Source organism: Procambarus clarkii, chromosome 11 (genome assembly GCF_040958095.1).
Source record: "Procambarus clarkii isolate CNS0578487 chromosome 11, FALCON_Pclarkii_2.0, whole genome shotgun sequence".
NCBI lineage: Eukaryota > Metazoa > Arthropoda > Malacostraca > Decapoda > Cambaridae > Procambarus > Procambarus clarkii.
In genome coordinates, this window is record NC_091160.1 from 40587788 (window position 1) to 40615287 (window position 27500).

A 27500-nucleotide genomic window follows, 5' to 3' on the forward strand; every position below is an offset into this window, starting at 1 on the left:
CACCATAACCACCACTAACACTGTCACCACCATAACTACCACCATAACTACCACCACTAACACTGTCACCACCATAACTACCACGACTAACACTGTCACCACCATAATTACCACCATAACTACCACCACTAACACTGTCACCACCATAACTACCACCACTAACACTGTCACCACCATAACTACCACCATAACTACCACCATAACTACCACCACTAACACTGTCACCACCATAACTACCACCATAACTACCACCACTAACAATGTCACCACCATAACTACCACCACTAACAATGTCACCACCATAACTACCACCATAACTACCACCACTAACACTGTCACCACCATAACTACCACCACTAACAATGTCACCACCATAACTACCACCACTAACAATGTCACCACCATAACTACCACCATAACTACCACCACTAACACTGTCACCACCATAACTACCACCATAACTACCACCACTAACAATGTCACCACCATAACTACCACCACTAACACTGTCACCACCATAACTACCACCATAACTACCACCACTAACAATGTCACCACCATAACTACCACCACTAACAATGTCACCACCATAACTACCACCACTAACAATGTCACCACCATAACTACCACCATAACTACCACCACTAACAATGTCACCACCATAAATACCACCATAACTACCACCACTAACAATGTCACCACCATAACTACCACCACTAACACTGTCACCACCATAACTACCTCCACTAACACTGTCACCACCATAACTACCACCACTAACACTGTCACCACCATAACTACCACCATAACTACCACCATAACTACCACCACTAACACTGTCACCACCATAACTACCACCATAACTACCACCACTAACACTGTCACCACCATAACTACCACCACTAACACTGTCACCACCATAACTACCACCACTAACACTGTCACCACCATAACTACCACCATAACTACCACCATAACTACCACCACTAACACTGTCACCACCATAACTACCACCACTAACACTGTCACCACCATAACTACCACCATAACTACCATCACTAACAATGTCACCACCATAACTACCACCACTAACAATGTCACTACCATAACTACCACCACTAACAATGTCAACACCATAACTACCACCACTAACACTGTCACCACCATAACTACCACCACTAACACTGTCACCACCATAACTACCACCATAACTACCACCACTAACACTGTCACCACCATAACTACCACCATAACTACCACCACTAACAATGTCACCACCATAACTACCACCACTAACACTGTCACCACCATAACTACCACCATAACTACCACCACTAACAATGTCACCACCATAACTACCACCACTAACAATGTCACCACCATAACTACCACCACTAACAATGTCACCACCATAACTACCACCATAACTACCACCACTAACAATGTCACCACCATAACTACCACCATAACTACCACCACTAACAATGTCACCACCATAACTACCACCATAACCACCACCACTAACAATGTCACCACCATAACTACCACCACTAACAATGTCACCACCATAAATACCACCATAACTACCACCACTAACAATGTCACCACCATAACTACCACCATAACTACCACCACTAACAATGTCACTACCATAACTACCACCACTAACACTGTCACCACCATAACTACCACCATAACTACCACCACTAACACTGTCACCACCATAACTACCACCACTAACACTGTAACCACCATAACTTCCACCACTAACACTGTCACCACCATAACTACCACCATAACTACCACCACTAACAATTTCACCACCATAACTACCACCACTAACACTGTCACCACCATAACTACCACCATAACTACCACCACTAACACTGTCACCACCATAACTACCACCATAACTACCACCACTAACAATTTCACCACCATAACTACCACCACTAACACTGTCACCACCATAACTACCACCATAACTACCACCACTAACACTGTCACCACCATAACTACCACCACTAACACTGTAACCACCATAACTACCACCACTAACACTGTCACCACCATAACTACCACCATAACTACCACCACTAACACTGTCACCACCATAACTACCACCACTAACACTGTCACCACCATAACTACCACCACTAACAATGTCACCACCATAACTACCACCACTAACACTGTCACCACCATAACTGCCACCATAACTACCACCACTAACAATGTCACCACCATAACTACCACCACTAACAATGTCACCACCATAACTACCACCACTAACAATGTCACCACCATAACTACCACCACTAACACTGTCACCACCATAACTACCACCACTAACACTGTCACCACCATAACTACCACCACTAACAATGTCACCACCATAACTACCACCATAACTACCACCATAACTACCACCACTAACACTGTCACCACCATAACTACCACCACTAACAATGTCACCACCATAACTACCACCATAACTACCACCACTAACACTGTCACCACCATAACTACCACCACTAACACTGTCACCACCATAACTACCACCACTAACAATGTCACCACCATAACTACCACCATAACTACCACCATAACTACCACCACTAACACTGTCACCACCATAACTACCACCACTAACACTGTCACCACCATAACTACCACCACTAACAATGTCACCACCATAACTACCACCACTAACAATGTCACCACCATAACTACCACCATAACCACCACCACTAACAATGTCACCACCATAACTACCACCACTAACAATGTCACCACCATAAATACCACCATAACTACCACCACTAACAATGTCACCACCATAACTACCACCATAACTACCACCACTAACAATGTCACCACCATAACTACCACCATAACTACCACCACTAACAATGTCACCACCATAACTACCACCACTAACAATGTCACCACCATAACTACCACCATAACTACCACCACTAACAATGTCACCACCATAACTACCACCACTAACAATGTCACCACCATAACTACCACCATAACTACCACCACTAACAATGTCACCACCATAACTACCACCACTAACAATGTCACCACCATAACTACCACCACTAACAATGTCACCACCATAACTACCACCATAACTACCACCACTAACAATGTCACCACCATAACTACCACCATAACTACCACCACTAACAATGTCACCACCATAACTACCACCATAACAACCACCACTAACAATGTCACCACCATAAATACCACCATAACTACCACCACTAACAATGTCACCACCATAACTACCACCACTAACAATGTCACCACCATAACTACCACCATAACTACCACCACTAACAATGTCACCACCATAACTACCACCATAACAACCACCACTAACAATGTCACCACCATAAATACCACCATAACTACCACCACTAACAATGTCACCACCATAACTACCACCACTAACACTGTCACCACCATAACTACCACCACTAACAATGTCACCACCATAACTACCACCATAACTACCACCACTAACAATGTCACCACCATAACTACCACCACTAACAATGTCACCACCATAACTACCACCATAACTACCACCACTAACAATGTCACCACCATAACTACCACCATAACCACCACCACTAACAATGTCACCACCATAACTACCACCACTAACAATGTCACCACCATAACTACCACCATAACTACCACCACTAACAATGTCACCACCATAACTACCACCACTAACAATGTCACCACCATAACTACCACCATAACAACCACCACTAACAATGTCACCACCATAAATACCACCATAACTACCACCACTAACAATGTCACCACCATAACTACCACCACTAACACTGTCATCACCATAACTACCACCACTAACAATGTCACCACCATAACTACCACCACTAACAATGTCACCACCATAACTACCACCACTAACAATGTCACCACCATAACTACCACCATAACTACCACCACTAACACTGTCACCACCATAACTACCACCACTAACACACCTGCCTGATTACCTCAACAGCCAAATGACCGACTAATGACACTCCATCTCCGACTGCCTCATTAAGTCACACTTGGGCTAATCAGCTCATTAATTTCCCGGTACATTGAGCAGAGCCTCGTGGTGGCGTGATGTTTTACCTGACTTGTGATCTCTCACAATGAGTGCATATTATGGCAGTGCGGTGGGATTGAACTTGCGTCTCTGAACTCCACCACACACTTAAGTAACTTTTACTTGAGTTACTTGGTCTTGGACACTCGGGTATAAGTGCACAAATGTTGAGCCAGCGTCACTACATTGTTACAATGTAAATGAACTTTGTGTCTTTGGAAGCCTAAATGACTATATATATGGTATATGACGTCACTAGGGGGGGCGTTGCTTGCCGGATATATAAGGCGTTGATAACGAAGGCATTCAGCCATCTCCACTCATAGTGCCAGACACGGTTAATGTGACCACTGCTATAAGTGGCAGTGGCACTGCTATAAGTGGCAGTGGCACTGCTATAAGTGGCAGTGGCACTGCTATAAGTGGCAGTGGTCAACCACCCCATATCTACTCTATCTACAACATAAGCATCTCGTAGCTGGGATCTGGTTCATGGGTTGGAATCCTGCCTGATAGTGACGGGATGGGCAGCTCTGGCTCATAACAGCTCTTCACACTCAATTTAATTACGATCATAAAAGCTTGGCCGGAAGCTTTGATCAGGCTTATAAAAGCTGAGATAGAGGCTTTGATGAGGGCAATAATGAGGCGGAGTGTTGCTTTGATACCAGTGATCGGGCTATTTCCAGCCGCCCTGTGTGTGGGGGGGGGGGGGGTACACCCTCACTACACCCTCACTACACCCTCACTACACCCTCACTACACTCTCACTACACTCTCCCTACACCCTCACTACACTCTCACTACACCCTCACTACACTCTCACTACACCCTCACTACACTCTCACTACACCCTCACTACACTCTCACTACACCCTCACTACACTCTCACTACACCCTCACTACACTCTCACTACACCCTCACTACACTCTCACTACACCCTCACTACACCCTCACTACACTCTCACTACACTCTCACTACACCCTCACTACACCCTCACTACACTCTCACTACACCCTCACTACACCCTCACTACACTCTCACTACACTCTCACTACACCCTCACTACACCCTCACTACACCCTCACTACACCCTCACTACACTCTCACTACACCCTCACTACACTCTCACTACACCCTCACTACACCCTCACTACACCCTCACTACACTCTCACTACACTCTCACTACACCCTCACTACACCCTCACTACACTCTCACTACACCCTCACTACACCCTCACTACACCCTCACTACACCCTCACTACACCCTCACTACACTCTCACTACACCCTCACTACACTCTCACTACACCCTCACTACACCCTCACTACACCCTCACTACACTCTCACTACACTCTCACTACACCCTCACTACACCCTCACTACACTCTCACTACACCCTCACTACACTCTCACTACACTCTCACTACACCCTCACTACACTCTCATTACACCCTCACTACACCCTCACTACACTCTCACTACACCCTCACTACACCCTCACTACACCCTCACTACACCCTCACTACACTCTCACTACACCCTCACTACACCCTCACTACACCCTCACTACACTCTCACTACACCCTCACTACACCCTCACTACACCCTCACTACACCCTCACTACACTCTCACTACACCCTCACTACACTCTCACTACACCCTCACTACACCCTCACTACACCCTCACTACACTCTCACTACACTCTCACTACACCCTCACTACACTCTCACTACACTCTCACTACACCCTCACTACACTCTCACTACACTCTCACTACACCCTCACTACACTCTCACTACACCCTCACTACGCCCTCACTACACCCTCACTACACCCTCACTACACTCTCACTACACTCTCACTACACCCTCACTACACTCTCACTACACCCTCACTACACTCTCACTACACCCTCACTACGCCCTCACTACACCCTCACTACACTCTCACTACACTCTCACTACACTCTCACTACACCCTCATTACACTCTCACTACACCCTCACTACACTCTCCCTACACCCTCACTACGCCCTCACTACACTCTCACTACACTCTCACTACACCCTCACTACACTCTCACTACACCCTCACTACACTCTCACTACACTCTCACTACACCCTCACTACACCCTCACTACACCCTCACTACACTCTCACTACACCCTCACTACACCCTCACTACACTCTCACTACACCCTCACTACACCCTCACTACGCCCTCACTACACTCTCACTACACTCTCACTACACTCTCACTACACTCTCACTACACCCTCACTACACTCTCCCTACACCCTCACTACGCCCTCACTACACTCTCACTACACTCTCACTACACTCTCACTACACCCTCACTACACTCTCACTACACTCTCACTACACTCTCACTACACCCTCACTACACTCTCCCTACACCCTCACTACGCCCTCACTACACTCTCACTACACTCTCACTACACTCTCACTACACCCTCACTACACTCTCACTACACTCTCACTACACTCTCACTACACTCTCACTACACCCTCACTACACCCTCACTACACCCTCACTACACCCTCACTACACTCTCACTGCACTCTCCCTACACCCTCACTACACTCTCACTACACCCTCACTACACTCTCACTACACTCTCACTACACTCTCACTACACCCTCACTACACTCACTACACCCTCACTACACCCTCACTACACTCTCACTACACCCTCACTACACCCTCACTACACCCTCACTACACTCTCACTACACCCTCAATACACCCTCACTACACTCTCACTACACCCTCACTACACCCTCACTACGCCCTCACTACACTCTCACTACACTCTCACTACACCCTCACTACACCCTCACTACACTCTCACTACACTCTCACTACACCCTCACTACACTCTCACTACACCCTCACTACGCCCTCACTACACCCTCGCTACACCCTCACTGCACTCTCACTACACCCTCACTACGCCCTCACTACACCCTCGCTACACCCTCACTACACTCTCACTACACCCTCACTACACCCTCACTACACCCTCACTACACTCTCACTACACTCTCACTACACCCTCACTACACTCTCACTACACCCTCACTACACCCTCACTTCACTCTCACTACACCCTCACTACATTCTCACTACACCCTCACTACGCCCTCACTACACTCTCACTACACCCTCACTACACTCTCACTACACCCTCACTACACCCTCACTACACGCTCACTACACTCTCACTACACCCTCACTACACTCTCACTACACCCTCACTACACTCTCACTACATCCTCACTACACTCTCACTACACCCTCACTACACTCTCACTACACCCTCACTTCACTCTCACTACACCCTCACTACATTCTCACTACACCCTCACTACGCCCTCACTACACTCTCACTACACTCTCACTACACTCTCACTACACCCTCACTACACTCTCACTACACCCTCACTACACCCTCACTACACTCTCACTACACCCTCACTACACTCTCACTACACCCTCACTACACCCTCACTACACGCTCACTACACTCTCACTACACCCTCACTACACTCTCACTACACCCTCACTACACTCTCACTACACCCTCACTACACTCTCACTACACCCTCACTACACTCTCACTACACCCTCACTACACTCTCACTACACCCTCACTACGCCCTCACTACACCCTCGCTACACCCTCACTACACTCTCACTACACCCTCACTACGCCCTCACTACACCCTCGCTACACCCTCACTACACTCTCACTACACTCTCACTACACCCTCACTACACCCTCACTACACCCTTGAGGTTATCTTGAGATGATTTCGGGGCTTTAGTGTCCCCGCGGCCCGGTCCTCGACCAGGCCTCCACCCCCAGGAAGCAGCCCGTGACAGCTGACTAACACCCAGGTACCTATTTACTGCTAGGTAACAGGAGCATAGGGTGAAAGAAACTTGGCCCATTTGTTTCTGCCTCGTGCGGGAATCGAACCCGCGCCGCAGAATTACGAGTCCTGCGCGCTATCCACCAGGCTACGAGGCCCCGCTAAAGGGGCCTCACTGCACTCTCACTACACCCTCACTACACTCTCACTACACCCTCACAACACTCTCACTACACTCTCACTACACCCTCACTACACCCTCACTACACCCTCACTACACTCTCACTACACTCTCACTACACCCTCACTACACCCTCACTACACCCTCACTACACCCTCACTACACTCACTACACCCTCACTACACTCTCACTACACCCTCACTACACCCTCACTACACTCTCACTACACCCTCACTACACCCTCACTACACCCTCACTACACTCTCACTACACTCACTACACCCTCACTACACCCTCACTACACTCTCACTACACCCTCACTACACCGTCACTACACTCTCACTACACTCACTACACCCTCACTACACCCTCACTACACCCTCGGCATCTAACACCATTAAGGTGATTAGTTACATTATATTTTACATGGTACAAGAGTGAGTCAGACAAGGCAGGACTGGAGGCACCAGACTGTCGACCAGCAGTAACTAGAAGGTCACCGCTCTAGGGTGTTAATGACCCCTTGTTGACCAGGGGTCAGGTCGTGTGAAGTGACCTTGCTTCTGCTAAGCTAAGGTAACTGCAGACAGGTAGCCAGGTGTGTATTTCAAACAAGCTGCCGGTTAAGGCGTAGTAGGTAAATGGCTTGAGGCTAACTACTTAGTAGGTGGAGCTAACTCTTAGTATTCACCATAAATACTCAGGGAACTGTACATTCCAGAGAACAGACACAATGTCTTGTATGGTGACTAACATTGTACATTAATCTTGACATTGTAAACATTACGTTAAATTCCCTCAATTATGATATCATTTTAAATCTCATTGATGAATTTATTGTTTAAATTGTCTTTAATGGTGTTCCCTGAACCTTGGATTTTCTGATATATTGCAAGGTAGAGTGTAGAGCACTCTTGAGGTTATTGACTTAAAGAATCCTGCATGTACAGATACATGCTAGCATTTGATAACTGCTTAAAGCACAGTCAAGTTCCATTCCTTGTCTTGGAGGTACTGAGTTGAGAATGGATGGTGACAGCTACTCTCTACCTTCTACCTTCTACTTCTACTCCTCTCCATGTTCTCCGTCTCTCCCTCCACCCTCACTACACCATCGGCATGTTATGACACACTGTATCAGTGTCAGATGACACAGCATCACAATTATTTGGGTCACAAATAATTTTGTGATTCAAAATGGTCACAATAATTTTGTATTTCTCAATATATGTCTGTCTGTCTCTCTCTCACTCACTCTCAATCATTCTCACACATTCCCTCTCTGTCTCTCTGTCACTCCTCATGAGAGGAGCACCAGGAACACTGGCAGATGGGAGGGACCAATTTTATCGACTCGCTATAAAAATCCTTCAGCCATCAAGTGACAGGAAGACGGATATCCATTCTCCTCAGCTCCGTCCAGCAACTGTTCCTCTCTCCATTCCTGTTCATCCTGACCTCAGGGCGAGGATTCATCAGGTATACGTAAACTGTATATCCTTCCTCATTCACAGAGTTTACATCAGGTTATGAGCTCAATTTCGGAGCTCAACAGGATATGAGTCCCGAAGCAGTACAAGGTTCCATGATTCCATAATGCCGCCATGATTCAGGAAAGATGCACAGGTTTCGTAAGGGGTTGCTTCAGTACTGTGATGAAACGTGGTCTTCTGAGTTTGGATTTAGACGTACAGACTTAAGCAAGAGGGTCGTGCAGACTCAAGTTGGGAGAAATCTTGTATAATTTCAGAGTTTTGCAACCCCTGCTGTCGAGAAGTTATTAAATACTTCTTATAGGACTCTAAGTCACTTATCTTTGTCGTGTCACTTATCACTTATAATCAAGAGCTAAACTTGATTTTCATGACGTCACGTGCAGCACTGAGCTCTCGATTGGCCGTTACCTTGAAGTTACCTTAAAGAGATATCGGGGCTTAGCGTCCCTCGCGGCCCGGTCCTCGACCAGTCCTCCTCGTTGCTGGACTGGTCAACCAGGCTGTTGGACGCGGCTGCTCGCAGCCTCACGTATGAATCACAGCCTGGTTGATCAGGAATCTTTTGGAATCATTGCAACATATCCACTCCTGCTTGTACAATGACCTCAGCTGCTCAAGAGGACTGAACGAGATGGTCTCACTGTCCCCTACTGATTCTGTCACGCTGTTTTTCCATCGGTTTCACTGTATCTTTCACAAATTTTACCCGTCCTATTTCACTGTCTCTTCTCTCTCTTTTACTAATTCAGTTTCGCTTCTCGTTCTACATTTTTTTTCGTTATTTTTGTCTACTTTTTTCCTCTCCACTTGGTCTTGTAATGGTGTCTAGTGTATAGCTTCAGTCCGTCGCTTTGGTTTGTAGTTTCTCACGGAGTATAACCAGTAGAATTTATCCCAATGTGAGTGAGTATACTCAGGTGGCCACTGGCACTGTATTTCACACACACACACACACACACACACACACACGCGTCGTCACACACACACGTAGGAAGCGTCGTGGTCAGACTAGCAGGTCGGACCCGGTGTTCCCGCGGTCACCAGTTCGAAATCTTTTTTGGTCAATATTCAGTGGTGCTGGCTTTAGTAACCTTCCAGAGGTTGATGGGCCTTAAGCTCGATCCCAAACTAAAGTAATTTAGATTTACTATATTGATTGACCACTTACTAAGTCGAAATTTGGCGTTTCTCTGTTTATGGCTTTGAAGTATAGCGTAGTGGATACAGCATGCAACTGCCACCTTGTTGGCCAGTGTTCGAGTCTCCTGGTGGGTTGAGTGTCTAAAAAGTTATATATATATATATTTGGGGGCCTCGTAGCCTGGTGGATAGCGCGCAGGATTCGTAATTCTGTGGCGCGGGTTCGATTCCCGCACGAGGCAGAAACAAATGGGCAAAGTTTCTTTCACCCTAAGTGCCCCTGTTACCTAGCAGTAAATAGGTACCTGGGAGTTAGTCAGCTGTAACGGGCTGCTTCCTGGGGTGTGTGTGTGTGGTGTGGTGTGGAAAAAAAAAAAAAAAAAAAAAAAAACAAAAAAAAAAAAAAAAAAAAAAGTAGTAGTTAGTAAACAGTTGATTGACAGTTGAGAGGCGGGCCGAAAGAGCAAAGCTCAACCCCCGCAAAAACACAACTAGTAAACACAACTAGTAAACACACACACACACACACACACACACACACACACACACACACACACACACACACACACACACACACCACACACACACACACACCACACACACACACACACACACACACACACACACACACCACACACACACACACACACACACACACACACACACACACACACACACACACACACACACACACACACACACACACACACACACACACAGGTGGTGTAGCTCTGCTGGTAAGAAAAGGCTGGGATTTTGAGGAGATGGATATTCAGGGCTGTGAAGGTTTCAGTGACTACATAGCAGGTACTGTAACAAATGGAGGGAAAAAAATTATAGTCGCAGTCATATATAATCCACCACCAAATGACAGAAGACCTAGACAGGAATATGATAGAAACAACATGGCCACCATTAACATAATAGAAAGAGCAGCTTCTGTTGCTAGCAGGAATGGATCTGGACTACTAATTATGGGAGACTTCAACCATGGGAAGATAGATTGGAAGAACAGAGACCCGCATGGAGGACCAGAAACATGGAGAGCTAAGCTGCTGGACGTGGCAACAAGAAACTTTCTAAGCCAGCATACCAAAGAGCCAACAAGAATGAGAGGAGAAGATGAACCAGCAATGCTTGATTTGATATTTACCCTAAATGAATGGGATATAAGGGAAGTTAAGATGGAAGCGCCCTTGGGAATGAGTGACCACAGTGTATTGAACTTTGAGTACCTGGTAGAGCTAGGACTTATCTCCCCCCAAAAAGAACTAGGAATCAAAAGGCTGGCATACCGAAAGGGGAATTATGAACAGATGAGAAGTTTCCTAAGTGAAATACCTTGGGACACAGACCTCAGAGACAAGTCTGTACAGGGTATGATGGACTATGTTACCCAAAAGTGTCAGGAGGCAGTAAACAGGTTCATCCAGGCCCAAAGGGAAAAATCCGAGAAGCAACAGAAGAATCCATGGTATAATAGGGCATGTATGGAAGCGAAGAAACTGAACAAAAAGGCGTGGAGGAACTTCCGGAATAACAGAACACCAGAAAGCAGGGAGAGATACCAGAGAACCAGGAATGAGTACGTCAGGGTGAGAAGAGAAGCAGAGAAAAATTTTGAAAATGATATAGCAAACAAAGCCAAGACCGAACCAAAGCTACTCCACAGTCACATCAGAAGGAAAACAACAGTGAAAGAACAGGTATTGAAACTTAGAACAGGCGAGGACAGGTATACAGAGAATGACAGAGAGGTGTGTGAGGAACTCAACAAGAGGTTCCAGGAGGTCTTCACAATAGAACAGGGTGAGGTCACTGTGCTAGAAGAAAGGGAGGTAAACCAGGCGGCCTTGGAGGAGTTCGAAATTACGAGAGAGGAGGTCAAGAGACACCTGCTGGATCTGGATGTTAGAAAGGCGGTTGGTCCAGATGGGATCTCACCATGGGTACTGAAAGAGTGTGCAGAGGCACTTTGCTTGCCACTCTCCATAGTGTATAGTAAGTCACTAGAGACGGGAGACCTACCAGAAATATGGAAGACGGCGAATGTGGTCCCAATATACAAAAAGGGCGACAGACAAGAGGCACTGAACTACAGGCCAGTGTCCTTGACTTGTATACCATGCAAGGTGATGGAGAAGATCGTGAGAAAAAACCTGGTAACACATCTGGAGAGAAGGGACTTCGTGACAAATCGCCAACATGGATTCAAGGAGGGTAAATCTTGCCTTACAGGCTTGATAGAATTCTACGATCAGGTGACACAGATTAAGCAAGAAAGAGAGGGCTGGGCGGACTGCATTTTCTTGGATTGTCGGAAAGCCTTTGACACAGTACCGCATAAGAGGCTGGTACATAAGCTGGAGAGACAGGCAGGTGTAGCTGGTAAGGTGCTCCAGTGGATAAGGGAGTATCTAAGCAATAGGAAGCAGAGAGTTACGGTGAGGGGTGAGACCTCCGATTGGCGTGAAGTCACCAGTGGAGTCCCACAGGGCTCTGTACTCGGTCCTATCTTGTTTCTGATATATGTAAATGATCTCCCGGAGGGTATCGATTCATTTCTCTCAATGTTTGCGGACGATGCTAAAATTATGAGAAGGATTAAAACAGAAGAGGACTGTTTGAGGCTTCAAGAAGACCTAGACAAGCTGAAGGAATGGTCGAACAAATGGTTGTTAGAGTTTAACCCAACCAAATGTAATGTAATGAAGATAGGTGTAGGGAGCAGGAGGCCAGATACAAGGTATCATCTGGGAGAGGAAATTCTTCAGGAGTCAGAGAAGGAAAAAGACTTGGGGGTTGATATCACGCCAGACCTGTCTCCGGCAGCACATATCAAGCGGATAACATCAGCGGCATATGCCAGGCTGGCCAACATACGAACGGCATTCAGAAACTTGTGTAAAGAATCATTCAGAACTTTGTATACCACATATGTCAGGCCAATCCTGGAGTATGCAGCCCCAGCATGGAGTCCATATCTAGTCAAGGATAAGACTAAACTGGAAAAGGTTCAAAGGTTTGCCACCAGACTAGTACCCGAGCTGAGAGGTATGAGCTACGAGGAGAGACTACGGGAATTAAACCTCACTTCGCTGGAAGACAGAAGAGTTAGGGGGGACATGATCACCACATTCAAGATTCTGAAGGGGATTGATAGGGTAGATAAAGACAGTCTATTTAACACAAGGGGAACACGCACAAGGGGACACAGGTGGAAACTGAGTGCCCAAATGAGCCACAGAGATATTAGAAAGAACTTTTTTAGTGTCAGAGTGGTTGACAAATGGAATGCATTAGGGGGTGATGTGGTGGAGGCTGACTCCATACACAGTTTCAAGTGTAGATATGACAGAGCCCGATAGGCTCAGGAATCTGTACACCTGTTGATTGACGGTTGAGAGGCGGGACCAAAGAGCCAGAGCTCAACCCCCGCAAACACAACTAGGTGAGTACAACTAGGTGAGTACACACACACACCACACACACACACACACCACACACACACACACACAAACACACACCACACACGCTGGCAATAGCTCTAACACCTTATATAACTTGCCCCTCAAGACTGTGATACATGTTAAACTCCAGATGTGGGTGTTTCCCTCAGCCACTTCTCCCAAGACATACTTCTCAAGCAGTCCACAATATATGAATATATCGCCTGAGTGGTGGCGCAGCGTCCTAGGAAAATTCAAGAGCCTTTTTATGTTTGCCTTCCCTAAGTCGGCCATCAAGTTCACCATTCATTTTCTCCTCTTTTGACCATTATAGAGCTTTGCTACATAACAAGCTCAGTTTCCAGGTTCTTAGGGTATTCTTAACTCCGCCAGCATCTTAGGGTATTCTTAACTCCGCCAGCATCTTAGGGTATTCTTAACTCCGCCAGCATCTGGTGGTATAGTCATCTCTTTCATCATCTCATGGTATTCTTACCTCTTAAAGTATCTTATAGCATCCTCTGCTCCTGTAGCCTCCAGCAGCTGTTAGGTTAGTCTCACCACTATACCCAGGGCAGGTATTCAGTAGTTGTGTTTCATCTCAAATTTATATCTGAAATCCAATCAATTTCTATAGTAATTTTTTGGGCATTTATTCTGCCTTCTGTTGCAGATGTTTTCACGGCTCCTGGTCCAGCCCCGAGCGTGGCGTGGCCTTCACTTATGGAAAGTTTTCCTGCCACAGTCTTGGCAATGTTTACAAATTGGCAAGTCCTACTTATGCTGGAGCTCTCTCCGTTTTCTGTGCTTTCTGAGCTATGATTTTCCTGGGAAGGAGTCGGTTAAGAGGATCAGGAGGTTACCGCGGCTCTTGTGAGGTCGTCCATTGCTGGTCCTCTTTTACAATAAGCCTCTTCTACACCTTCTTCTACATGGAGGGTAGAAGAGCTCCCAGCATCCTCTCCAGGCATGTAACGCTGCTGCCTCCACTGTGCCTTCTCAGCAACTGTGTCTCCACCCTCCCTTACAAAATGCCAGTGTGAGAAATGGATGAAAAGGTTGGAAGAACATATGTAGCTTGACCTGTGTGCTCCAGAACCATCCCGCTTGGTCCTCTCCTGTTCCCGATATGTGTTAATAACCTTCCCGAAGACTCAGTTCCTACATGCCAGTGCTCGTTAAACGATGGAAAGCGACTGGTAAGAGTCTGAAACTAAATTTCTATGAACTAGTGCAAGATGTCCTGAACTATCTATAGGAGTTAGCAGAGAATTGGCTGCTAGAGTTCAGTTCCAACAAATGTAAGGAAACTAGTTGGTAGAATTTAGTTCTAACCTTTGCAAAATTAATAAATGGCTTCTAGATTTCAGTTGCAGTAAGTGTAAGGTAATGAAGATATGAAGACATTAAAGGAGAACTGGAGACCAATGAACCATAAGAGGAAGCCGGGTATGAAGGAATCAAAACAGTTCTTGTGAGTGAAGAGGTTATCTTGAGATGATTTCCGAGCTTTCGTGTCCCCGCGGCCCGGTCCTCGACCAGGCCTCCACCCCCAAGGAAGCAGCCCGTGACAGCTGACTAACACTCAGGTACCTAACTAACTAACACCAGAACTGCACACCGCTTACATCAGCAGCTTAAATGAGACTCACAAATATGCAGATGGATATTAAAATTATAATCAGGGACTCCTTTAAGACCTTTTACAGATCCGAAGATGGACCAGGATACACGAAGCACTTAAGTCTCTATTTGCGAGACCTGTTCATCTATCCTCAGTCATGGCAAGTTAGTTTGGCCTTTAGTAAACAATTTATGAGCTTCAAACCATCACGAGATTATTTATAAAACAATAACATTGGGTCATTTAGAGATTAATGTGTATAAGTGGTTCCAAGATACAACTGACTACACTATTATAAAGTATAGAGAAAAGTCATCCCATCGCTGCCACCATTGGTAGTGGCGTCTCCTCTTGACTTCTCTGTCACTCACTTATGACTGTGAAATGACTTCTTCCTGTTTATTTTATCATGAAGGAACACTTTATATCAGTGTAGCCACTTCTACCTTGGAGCCACTTATTCATTTTTTTTTTTGATATATACAAGAGTTGTTACATTCTTGTAGAGCCACTTGTACGCGTAGCGTTTCGGGCAAGTCCTTAATCCTATGGTCCCTGGAATACGATCCCCGCCGCGAAGAATCGTTGTTACAACCAAGTACACATTTTACTGTTGAGTTAAACAGAGGCTACAGTTAAGGATTTGCGCCCAGTAAATCCTCCCCGGCCAGGATACGAACCCATGACAAAGCGCTCGCGGAACGGCACGCGAGTGTCTTACCACTACACCACGGAGACTGTACATTATCATAATAATCATTCTTATCTTTAATTACGCTGACACTATCCTGTTTTTCTCAGCTCAATTATTAATACATGACATTTTTAATGGTACTTGCGACAGACATAAATGGCCCTTCCTTGCCGACTACTGCCCACCACAGGAAGTACACAAACTGGACACACACAACTGGAGTACAATCCATTTGAGAAATCTAGAGAACAATCATGATTACAAGAAACTGTTACAATGCCAACAGATGGGTACTGGCGCCAACAGATGGGTACTGGCGCCAACAGATGGGTACTGGCGCCAACAGATGGGTACTGGCGCCAACAGATGGGTACTGGCGCCAACAGATGGGTACTGGCGCCAACAGATGGGTACAGGTGCCAACAGATGGGTACAGGTGCCAACAGATGGGTACAGGTGCCAACAGATGGGTACAGGCGCCAACAGATGGGTACAAGTGCCAACAGATGGGTACAGGTGCCAACAGATGGGTACAGGTGCCAACAGATGGGTACAGGTGCCAACAGATGGGTACAGGCGCCAACAGATGGGTACAGGCGCCAACAGATGGGTACAGGTGCCAAAAGATGGGTACTGGCGCCAACAGATGGGTACAGGTGCCAACAGATGGGTACTGGCGCCAACAGATGGGTACTGGCGCCAACAGATGGGTACTGGCGCCAACAGATGGGTACTGGCGCCAACAGATGGGTACTGGCGCCAACAGATGGATACAGGCGCCAACAGATGGGTACAGGCGCCAACAGATGGGTACAGGCGCCAACAGACGGGTACAGGCGCCAACAGATGGGTACAGGCGCCAACAGATGGGTACAGGCGCCAACAGATGGGTACAGGCGCCAACAGACGGGTACAGGCGCCAACAGATGGGTACAGGCGCCATCAGACGGGTACAGGCGCCAACAGACGGGTACAGGCGCCAACAGATGGGTACAGGCGCCAACAGATGGGTACAGGCGCCAACAGACGGGTACAGGCGCCAACAGATGGGTACAGGCGCCAACAAACGGGTACAGGTGCCAACAGATGGGTACTGGCACCAACAGATGGGTACAGGCGCCAACAGATGGGTACAAGCGCCAACAGACGGGTACAGGCGCCAACAGATGGGTACAGGCGCCAACAAACGGGTACAGGCGCTAACAGATGGGTACTGGCACCAACAGATGGGTACAGGCGCCAACAGATGGGTACAGGTGCCAACAGATGGATACAGGCGCCAACAGATGGATACAGACGCCAACAGATGGGTACAGGCGCCAACAGATGGGTACAGGCGCCAACAGATGGGTACAGGCGCCAACAGATGGGTACAGGCGCCAACAGATGGATACAGGCGCCAACAGATGGATACAGGCGCCAACAGATGGGTACAGGCGCCAACAGATGGGTACAGGCGCCAACAGATGGGTACAGGCGCCAACAGATGGGTACAGGTGCCAACAGATGGGTACAGGTGCCAACAGATGGGTACTGGCACCAACAGATGGGTACAGGCGCCAACAGATGGGTACAGGTGCCAACAGATGGGTACTGGCGCCAACAGATGGGTACTGGCGCCAACAGATGGGTACTGGCGCCAACAGATGGATACAGGCGCCAACAGATGGGTACAGGCGCCAACAGATGGGTACAGGCGCCAACAGACGGGTACAGGCGGCAACAAACGGGTACAGGCGCCAACAGATGGGTACAGGCGCCAACAAACGGGTACAGGTGCCAACAGATGGGTACAGGCGCTAACAGATGGGTACTGGCACCAACAGATGGGTACAGGCGCTAACAGATGGGTACAGGCGCCAACAGATGGATAGAGGCGCCAACAGATGGGTACTGGCGCTAACAGATGGGTACAGGTGCCAACAGATGGGTACAAGTGCCAACAGATGGGTACAGGCGCCAACAGATGGGTACAGGCGCCAACAGATGGATACAGGCGCCAACAGATGAATACAGGCGCCAACAGATGGATACAGGCGCCAACAGATGGGTACAAGCGCCAACAGATGGGTACAGGCGCCAACAGATGGATACAGGCGCCAACAGATGAATACAGGCGCCAACAGATGGGTACAGGCGCCAACAGATGGATACAGGCGCCAACAGATGGATACAGACGCCAACAGATGGATACAGGCGCCAACAGATGGGTACAGGCGCCAACAGATGGATACAGGCGCCAACAGATGGGTACAGGCGCCAACAGATGGATACAGGCGCCAACAGATGGATACAGGCGCCAACAGATGGATACAGGCGCCAACAGATGGGTACAGGCGCCAACAGATGAATACAGGCGCCAACAGATGGGTACAGGCGCCAACAGATGGATACAGGCGCCAACAGATGGATACAGACGCCAACAGATGGATACAGGCGCCAACAGATGGATACAGGCGCCAACAGATGGATACAGGCGCCAACAGATGGATACAGGCGCCAACAGATGGATACAGGCGCCAACAGATGGGTACAGGCGCCAACAGATGGATACAGGCGCCAACAGATGGATACAGGCGCCAACAGATGGATACAGGCGCCAACAGATGGATACAGGCGCCAACAGATGGGTACAGGCGCCAACAGATGGATACAGGCGCCAACAGATGGATACAGGCGCCAACAGATGGATACAGGCACCAACAGATGGGTACAGGCGCTAACAGATGGGTACAGGCGCCAACAGATGGATAGAGGCGCCAACAGATGGGTACTGGCGCTAACAGATGGGTACAGGTGCCAACAGATGGGTACAAGTGCCAACAGATGGGTACAGGCGCCAACAGATGGGTACAGGCGCCAACAGATGGATACAGGCGCCAACAGATGAATACAGGCGCCAACAGATGGATACAGGCGCCAACAGATGGGTACAAGCGCCAACAGATGGGTACAGGCGCCAACAGATGGATACAGGCGCCAACAGATGAATACAGGCGCCAACAGATGGGTACAGGCGCCAACAGATGGATACAGGCGCCAACAGATGGATACAGACGCCAACAGATGGATACAGGCGCCAACAGATGGGTACAGGCGCCAACAGATGGATACAGGCGCCAACAGATGGGTACAGGCGCCAACAGATGGATACAGGCGCCAACAGATGGATACAGGCGCCAACAGATGGATACAGGCGCCAACAGATGGGTACAGGCGCCAACAGATGAATACAGGCGCCAACAGATGGGTACAGGCGCCAACAGATGGATACAGGCGCCAACAGATGGATACAGACGCCAACAGATGGATACAGGCGCCAACAGATGGATACAGGCGCCAACAGATGGATACAGGCGCCAACAGATGGATACAGGCGCCAACAGATGGATACAGGCGCCAACAGATGGGTACAGGCGCCAACAGATGGATACAGGCGCCAACAGATGGATACAGGCGCCAACAGATGGATACAGGCGCCAACAGATGGATACAGGCGCCAACAGATGGGTACAGGCGCCAACAGATGGATACAGGCGCCAACAGATGGATACAGGCGCCAACAGATGGATACAGGCGCCAACAGATGGATACAGGCGCCAACAGATGGGTACAGGCGCCAACAGATGGGTACAAGCGCCAACAGATGGATACTGGCGCCAACAGATGGGTACAGGCGCCAACAGATGGGTACAGGCGCCAACAGACGGGTACAAGCGCCAACAGATGGATACAGGCGCCAACAGATGGGTACAGGCGCCAACAGACGGGTACAAGCGCCAACAGATGGATACTGGCGCCAACAGATGGGTACCGGCGCCAACAGATGGATACAGGCGCCAACAGATGGATACAGGCGCCAACAGATGGGTACAGGCGCCAACAGATGGGTACAGGCGCCAACAGATGGGTACAGGCGCCAACAGATGGGTACAGGCGCCAACAGATGGATACAGGCGCCAACAGATGGGTACAGGCGCCAACAGATGGGTACAGGCGCCAACAGATGGGTACAGGCGCCAACAGATGGGTACAGGCGCCAACAGATGGATACAGGCGCCAACAGATGGGTACAGGCGCCAACAGATGGGTACAGGCGCCAACAGATGGGTACAGGCGCCAACAGATGGGTACAGGCGCCAACAGATGGGTACAGGCGCCAACAGATGGATACAGGCGCCAACAGATGGGTACAGGCGCCAACAGATGGGTACAGGCGCCAACAGATGGATACAGGCGCCAACAGATGAATACAGGCGCCAACAGATGGGTACAGGCGCCAACAGATGGATACAGGCGCCAACAGATGGATACAGACGCCAACAGATGGATACAGGCGCCAACAGATGGGTACAGGCGCCAACAGATGGATACAGGCGCCAACAGATGGATACAGGCGCCAACAGATGGATACAGGCGCCAACAGATGGGTACAGGCGCCAACAGATGGGTACAGGCGCCAACAGATGGATACAGGCGCCAACAGATGGATACAGGCGCCAACAGATGGATACAGGCGCCAACAGATGGGTACAAGCGCCAACAGATGGGTACAAGCGCCAACAGATGGATACAGGCGCCAACAGATGGATACAGGCGCCAACAGATGGATACAGGCGCCAACAGATGGATAGAGGCGCCAACAGATGGATAGAGGCGCCAACAGATGGGTACAGGCGCCAACAAACGGGGCATCTATTGCTTTAAGCTCCCTGTAGACTAACAGGAACATCGGGATGTAATCAGACGCCGAATGAGGCGGGGCCCAAGAGCCAGGCGTCGCTGCACACAGTCACTAGGAAGTGAACAGTGATAGATAAACACCCCCTCTCAGAACCTTATATATATCACCCAGGTGATAATAAAGAGAGCCACCGAGGAGGAACTATAAAGGTTAGAGGCGCCATGAATGATATGTTACGGTCCAGTCAACACTTTCCCCAGTGGTTGGTGAGGGGGAGCTGCCTTGTGTTCCCCCAGTGGCTGGTGAGGGGGAGCTGCCTTGTGTTCCCCCAGTGGCTGGTGAGGGGGAGCTGCCTTGTGTTCCCCCAGTGGCTGGTGAGGGGGAGCTGCCTTGTGTTCCCCCACCACCTCCTGCTTATTCCCCACCCCTCCCACTCTCTTTTCCCTTATCTCTACTCATTCCTTCCTTCCCCCTCTTGTTTCCTAAAGCCCACCCCTTCCCACTTATCCCCCCCTCCCTAATTGCCCTTCTAATCCCCTCCCTTGCTGCCCCTGTCCTCGTATCCTCCTTCTCTCCACTTCCCTTTCCATTCTAACACTCTTTCCCCTCACCCTCAGCCCTCCTAACACTTCCTCCCTTCCCTCTGCTCTTTTGTTATCTCTCCCCCTCACACCCTGCCCATCCACCCCTTCCCTTCCCTTCGTCCTCCAAAATGCCATTTATTCATTATTAATAATGTTATCGTAGGTGACATGGAAGGGGCTGGGAAGGCAAGAGGAGAGGGATAGGGATCAGGTCATTACCCGCCACAATGGCTGCCGCCTCCAACCAAATGTTGATGCATTGCTAAAGATTTACTGCCTTTTGTTTATCACGCGTGGAGGCATGCAGGGTCTGGCTCCCGGGGGGGGGAGGGGGAGGGGAGAAAGGGGTTATAGGGGGATGGGAGGTAAGGGGTGAAGCAAGGGATAAGGATGGAGGAAGGAGGGAGGGAGATGACGGAGTGTAGGAAGTGACGGGGTTGACATAAACATGAGGGAATGGAGAATATAACATAGATGGGAAGGAAGAGGAGAGAGGAACAGCACAAGAGGAAGAGAAGACAAGAAATATGAGGTGGAAAACTACCAAGTGAGGAGACAGTGAGGGGAAAATCATATAATCCTGGACATAAATAAAATAATTATTATGGCAGTAATAATTATATAGATAGCATTATTACCTGGATATCCGGGTAATAATGAAGACTAACTCTTATATAGACACTTATAACATCCGGCTTCCATGTGTTATATAGTGGTAATGGCTTGGTGCTCTCTCCTGATAGTTCCCTTCCCCTTCCCTTATACCAGCCGGGACTCAAACTGTGGTCTGAGTTACACGAGAGCGTCATGCTACCAGCCAGCCAGGATGCTCACGATAAAGCTCTCAGGAGTTCTGACAACTTTATCTACCTAGAGTACCTACCTGGTAGTCAACTGAGACTGTAAAGCATCCCTAGAGCATCTTAAAGGCGTCTGGAGGTAATCCAACCGTTCATCCATAATATACCATCCACAATATTGTATTTGCATTCGTATTAGTCTAATAGTGTTATCCAGAAGCGCTCTATTAATTATAGAACATATAATGGAAATATAGGACTCAAAGGAATGGTCATTGTTATACCATGTGTTTGCTGAGATAACTGGACACATCGGGTACAGGTTATATATAGGGGAGCGTACCAGAAGCCTAATAACATACAAAGCTATAGCATGGGATCGAACTCATGTCCCCGGACTCCACAGGCACACGCACCACTGACGGAATTGTGGCTCAGTGCTTGTCTGGTGAGTCTGGAGAAACTGATTCGATCCCACCGTAAGGCTCCAATATTTTGTCAAAGGAAAATCACAGGCTACTGTCAACTGTCAGTATTTCACCCAGAGTGTCTCTAATAAAACGATGTAACAGTGGAGGAAGGAGACATCTTTTTCTGGACGAGTGATCAGTAGGGATGTTACCGCCAGCGGGGAGCCACCCTCATGGTCGTCCTGCGTCTGGAACACCCCTACTCTCCCCGAGCCACCCTCATGGTCGTCCTGCGTCTGGAACACCGCTACTCTCCCCGAGCCACCCTCATGGTCGTCCTGCGTCTGGAACACCCCTACTCTCCCCGAGCCACCCTCATGGTCGTCCTGCGTCTGGAACACCCCTACTCTCCCCGAGCCACCCTCATGGTCGTCCTGCGTCTGGAACACCCCTACTCTCCCCGAGCCACCCTCATGGTCGTCCTGCGTCTGGAACACCCCTACTCTCCCCGAGCCACCCTCATGGTCGTCCTGCGTCTGGAACACCCCTACTCTCCCCGAGCCACCCTCATGGTCGTCCTGCGTCTGGAACACCCCTACTCTCCCCGAGCCACCCTCATGGTCGTCCTGCGTCTGGAACACCCCTACTCTCCCCGAGCCACCCTCATGGTCGTCCTGCGTCTGGAACACCCCTACTCTCCCCGAGCCACCCTCATGGTCGTCCTGCGTCTGGAACACCGCTACTCTCCCCGAGCCACCCTCATGGTCGTCCTGCGTCTGGAACACCGCTACTCTCCCCGAGCCACCCTCATGGTCGTCCTGCGTCTGGAACACCGCTACTCTCCCCGAGCCACCCTCATGGTCGTCCTGCGTCTGGAACACCCCTACTCTCCCCGAGCCACCCTCATGGTCGTCCTGCGTCTGGAACACCCCTACTCTCCCCGAGCCACCCTCATGGTCGTCCTGCGTCTGGAACACCCCTACTCTCCCCGAGCCACCCTCATGGTCGTCCTGCGTCTGGAACACCGCTACTCTCCCCGAGCCACCCTCATGGTCGTCCTGCGTCTGGAACACCGCTACTCTCCCCGAGCCACCCTCATGGTCGTCCTGCGTCTGGAACACCCCTACTCTCCCCGAGCCACCCTCATGGTCGTCCTGCGTCTGGAACACCCCTACTCTCCCCGAGCCACCCTCATGGTCGTCCTGCGTCTGGAACACCCCTACTCTCCCCGAGCCACCCTCATGGTCGTCCTGCGTCTGGAACACCCCTACTCTCCCCGAGCCACCCTCATGGTCGTCCTGCGTCTGGAACACCCCTACTCTCCCCGAGCCACCCTCATGGTCGTCCTGCGTCTGGAACACCCCTACTCTCCCCGAGCCACCCTCATGGTCGTCCTGCGTCTGGAACACCCCTACTCTCCCCGAGCCACCCTCATGGTCGTCCTGCGTCTGGAACACCCCTACTCTCCCCGAGCCACCCTCATGGTCGTCCTGCGTCTGGAACACCCCTACTCTCCCCGAGCCACCCTCATGGTCGTCCTGCGTCTGGAACACCCCTACTCTCCCCGAGCCACCCTCATGGTCGTCCTGCGTCTGGAACACCCCTACTCTCCCCGAGCCACCCTCATGGTCGTCCTGCGTCTGGAACACCCCTACTCTCCCCGAGCCACCCTCATGGTCGTCCTGCGTCTGGAACACCCCTACTCTCCCCGAGCCACCCTCATGGTCGTCCTGCGTCTGGAACACCCCTACTCTCCCCGAGCCACCCTCATGGTCGTCCTGCGTCTGGAACACCCCTACTCTCCCCGAGCCACCCTCATGGTCGTCCTGCGTCTGGAACACCCCTACTCTCCCCGAGCCACCCTCATGGTCGTCCTGCGTCTGGAACACCCCTACTCTCCCCGAGCCACCCTCATGGTCGTCCTGCGTCTGGAACACCCCTACTCTCCCCGCTCCCGCCCGTCATACCTTCCTTTACCCTCCACCAAAGTCTTTTCATAACCTTACCCCAATCACCCTCCTCTCTTACCCCAATAACCCCCTCTTTTATCCCTATCATTCAGCCCCCCCCCCCCCCCCCGCATCTCCCATAATCCCCCCTCTGGTACCCCCAATCACTGCCACCCGTTACCCCCGTCGTACCGATTAATGTTATCTTGAGAGCCCGCGAGGTCTGGGGGAGACAGTTGTGGCGCCTGCCGAGAAACGCTCCTCATATTTCCTCATATTTTTATATTTTTTTTTGTATTTTTTTTTTGTTTTAAAGAATGTGTGTGTCTTCGTAGTGGGGGGGGGGGGGTGTGGTTCTGCAAGTGACATCTAGCAATCCTTTGATGTGTGTTTGTGTGCGTTTTTATTATTTGTATTTACTATTTATACCTCTAGGATCGAGCTATAAGCTCTTGGACCTCGTCTTTTTAACCATTCTGCTGTCAAATGTATTGACTTACGACCTATTTTTTAACTATTATCTACATATTTCTCACACACACACTTCTCCAGGATGAAACCCGTAGCGGCTGTCTAACTCCCAGGTACCTATTTACTGCTTGGTGAACAGGTACATGAGGTGAAAGTTTTCTGCCCATTTGTTTCTGATTCGACCGGGAATCGTACCCCAGACCCTAAGGACTAGAACCCCGCAGCGCTATCCACTCGGCTGCGAATATACACACACACACACGTGTGTGTGTGTGTGTGTGTGTGCACGTTTTTGGTTAAATTGTGCTTGGGATAGTTGAGTCTTGGCTCTCTGGCCCCGGCACTCAACCTTGGGTTGATTGGCGTGCAGGTTCCGAGGCTTGACTCAAGTCATATCTATATGTAAAGCTGAGTTTGGAGAGTGCAACCAGCAGTGGTTCCCAGGTGGGAGGTGATGGTGGTGCCGTGGTGACTCACCAAGGGGCTGTGGCTGGTGTGGTGGTCTTAATAACCCGCCAGTGGTTGTGGTGGTCTTAATAATTCTCCAGACGTTGTGGTGGTCTTAATAACCTTCCAGAGGTTGTGGTGGTCTTAATAACCCGCCAGTGGTTGTGGTGGTCTTAATAATTCTCCAGACGTTGTGGTGGTCTTAATAACCTTCCAGAGGTTGTGGTGGTCTTAATAACCCTCCAGTGGTTGTGGTGGTCTTAATAACCCTCCAGAGGTTGTGGTGGTCTTAATAACTCTCCAGAGGTTGATAGGTCTTAAGTCCAACACCAAACTTTCTAAAAGTGGAGCCACACTTGTCAGCTCGTCCTCCTAAAGTTTCGTACTAAAATTTCGTACTTAAAATTGAGATTGTCGTACTAAAGTGCCCTTATCCTAACCTACCAGAGAACCCAAAACAGAAAACGGGACAGAACGTCAATTTCGAGAGCCGCTTCCATTTTCTAGTGCGACGATTTTTGCCCGTAAATAAAGTATACGTCAAAATGCAACGTTCTATTAGGAGGACGGACTGACCGAGTGTGTCCTAAGTTGTGGCGTAAGAGTTGGAGGGGAACTTAACCAATTGTCGCCAACAACATTCCCGTGTTTACAAGCGTCTACAAAGTGCTTTTCTCTGTTTTTCGAGACGATGAAAACGTGTTTGATGTGTATTGTGTTTGTTTCGTGGGTGTGTGGGTCCTGGCTGGCCAGTGATGGGGGGGGGGGGAGGGGGACACAACTGAAAGATACCACCAACACTGTTTCACATATTTACTTGACCGGAAATTGGGGGAAAGGAGCAGTGTGTGTGTGTGTGTGTGTGTGTGTGTGTGTGTGTGTGTGTGTGTGTGTGTGTGTGTGTGTGTGTGTGTGTGTGTGTGTGTGTGCTCCCCTATTTGTGCTTGCAGGGGTTGAGCTTTAGCTCTTTGGTCCCGCCTCTCAACCGTCAATCAACTGGTGTACAGGTTCCCGAGCCTATTGGGCTCTATCATATCTACACTTGAAACTGTGTATGGAGTCAGCCTCCACCACATCACTTCCTAATGCATTCCACCTGTTAACTACTCTGACACTGAAAAAGTTTTTTCTAACGTCTCTGTGGCTCATGTGGGTACTCAGTCTCCACCTGTGTCCCCTTGTTCGCGTACCACCAGTGTTGAACAGTTTATCTTTATCTACCCTGTCAATTCCTCTTAGAAATTTGTAGGTAGTGATCATGTCTCCCCTTTCTCTTCTGACTTCCAGTGTTGTGAGGTGCATTTCCCGCAGCCTTTCCTCGTAATTCATGCCTCTTAGTTCTGGGACTAGTCTAGTGGCATACCTTTAGACTTTTTCAAGCTTCTTCTTGTGCTTGACAAGGTACGGGCTCCATGCTGGGGCCGCATACTCCAGGATTGGTCTTACATATGTGGTGTACAAGATTCTGAATGATTCCTTACACAGGTTCCTGAACGCTGTTCTGATGTTAGCCAGC

At 49.2% G+C, this 27500-nt stretch overlaps 1 protein-coding gene across 1 annotated transcript in view; it reads right to left on the bottom strand.

Moving 5' to 3' along the window:
• LOC138363676 (uncharacterized) overlaps window positions 1-22867 on the bottom strand; it is a 90993-nt gene extending 68126 nt beyond the window's left edge. The window contains exon 1 of the mRNA XM_069323056.1: window positions 22791-22867. Coding sequence (XP_069179157.1) covers window positions 22791-22867 — 77 coding nt within the window. The remainder of the gene's footprint in view (window positions 1-22790) is intronic.
• Between the last annotated feature and the right edge of the window lie 4633 nt (window positions 22868-27500).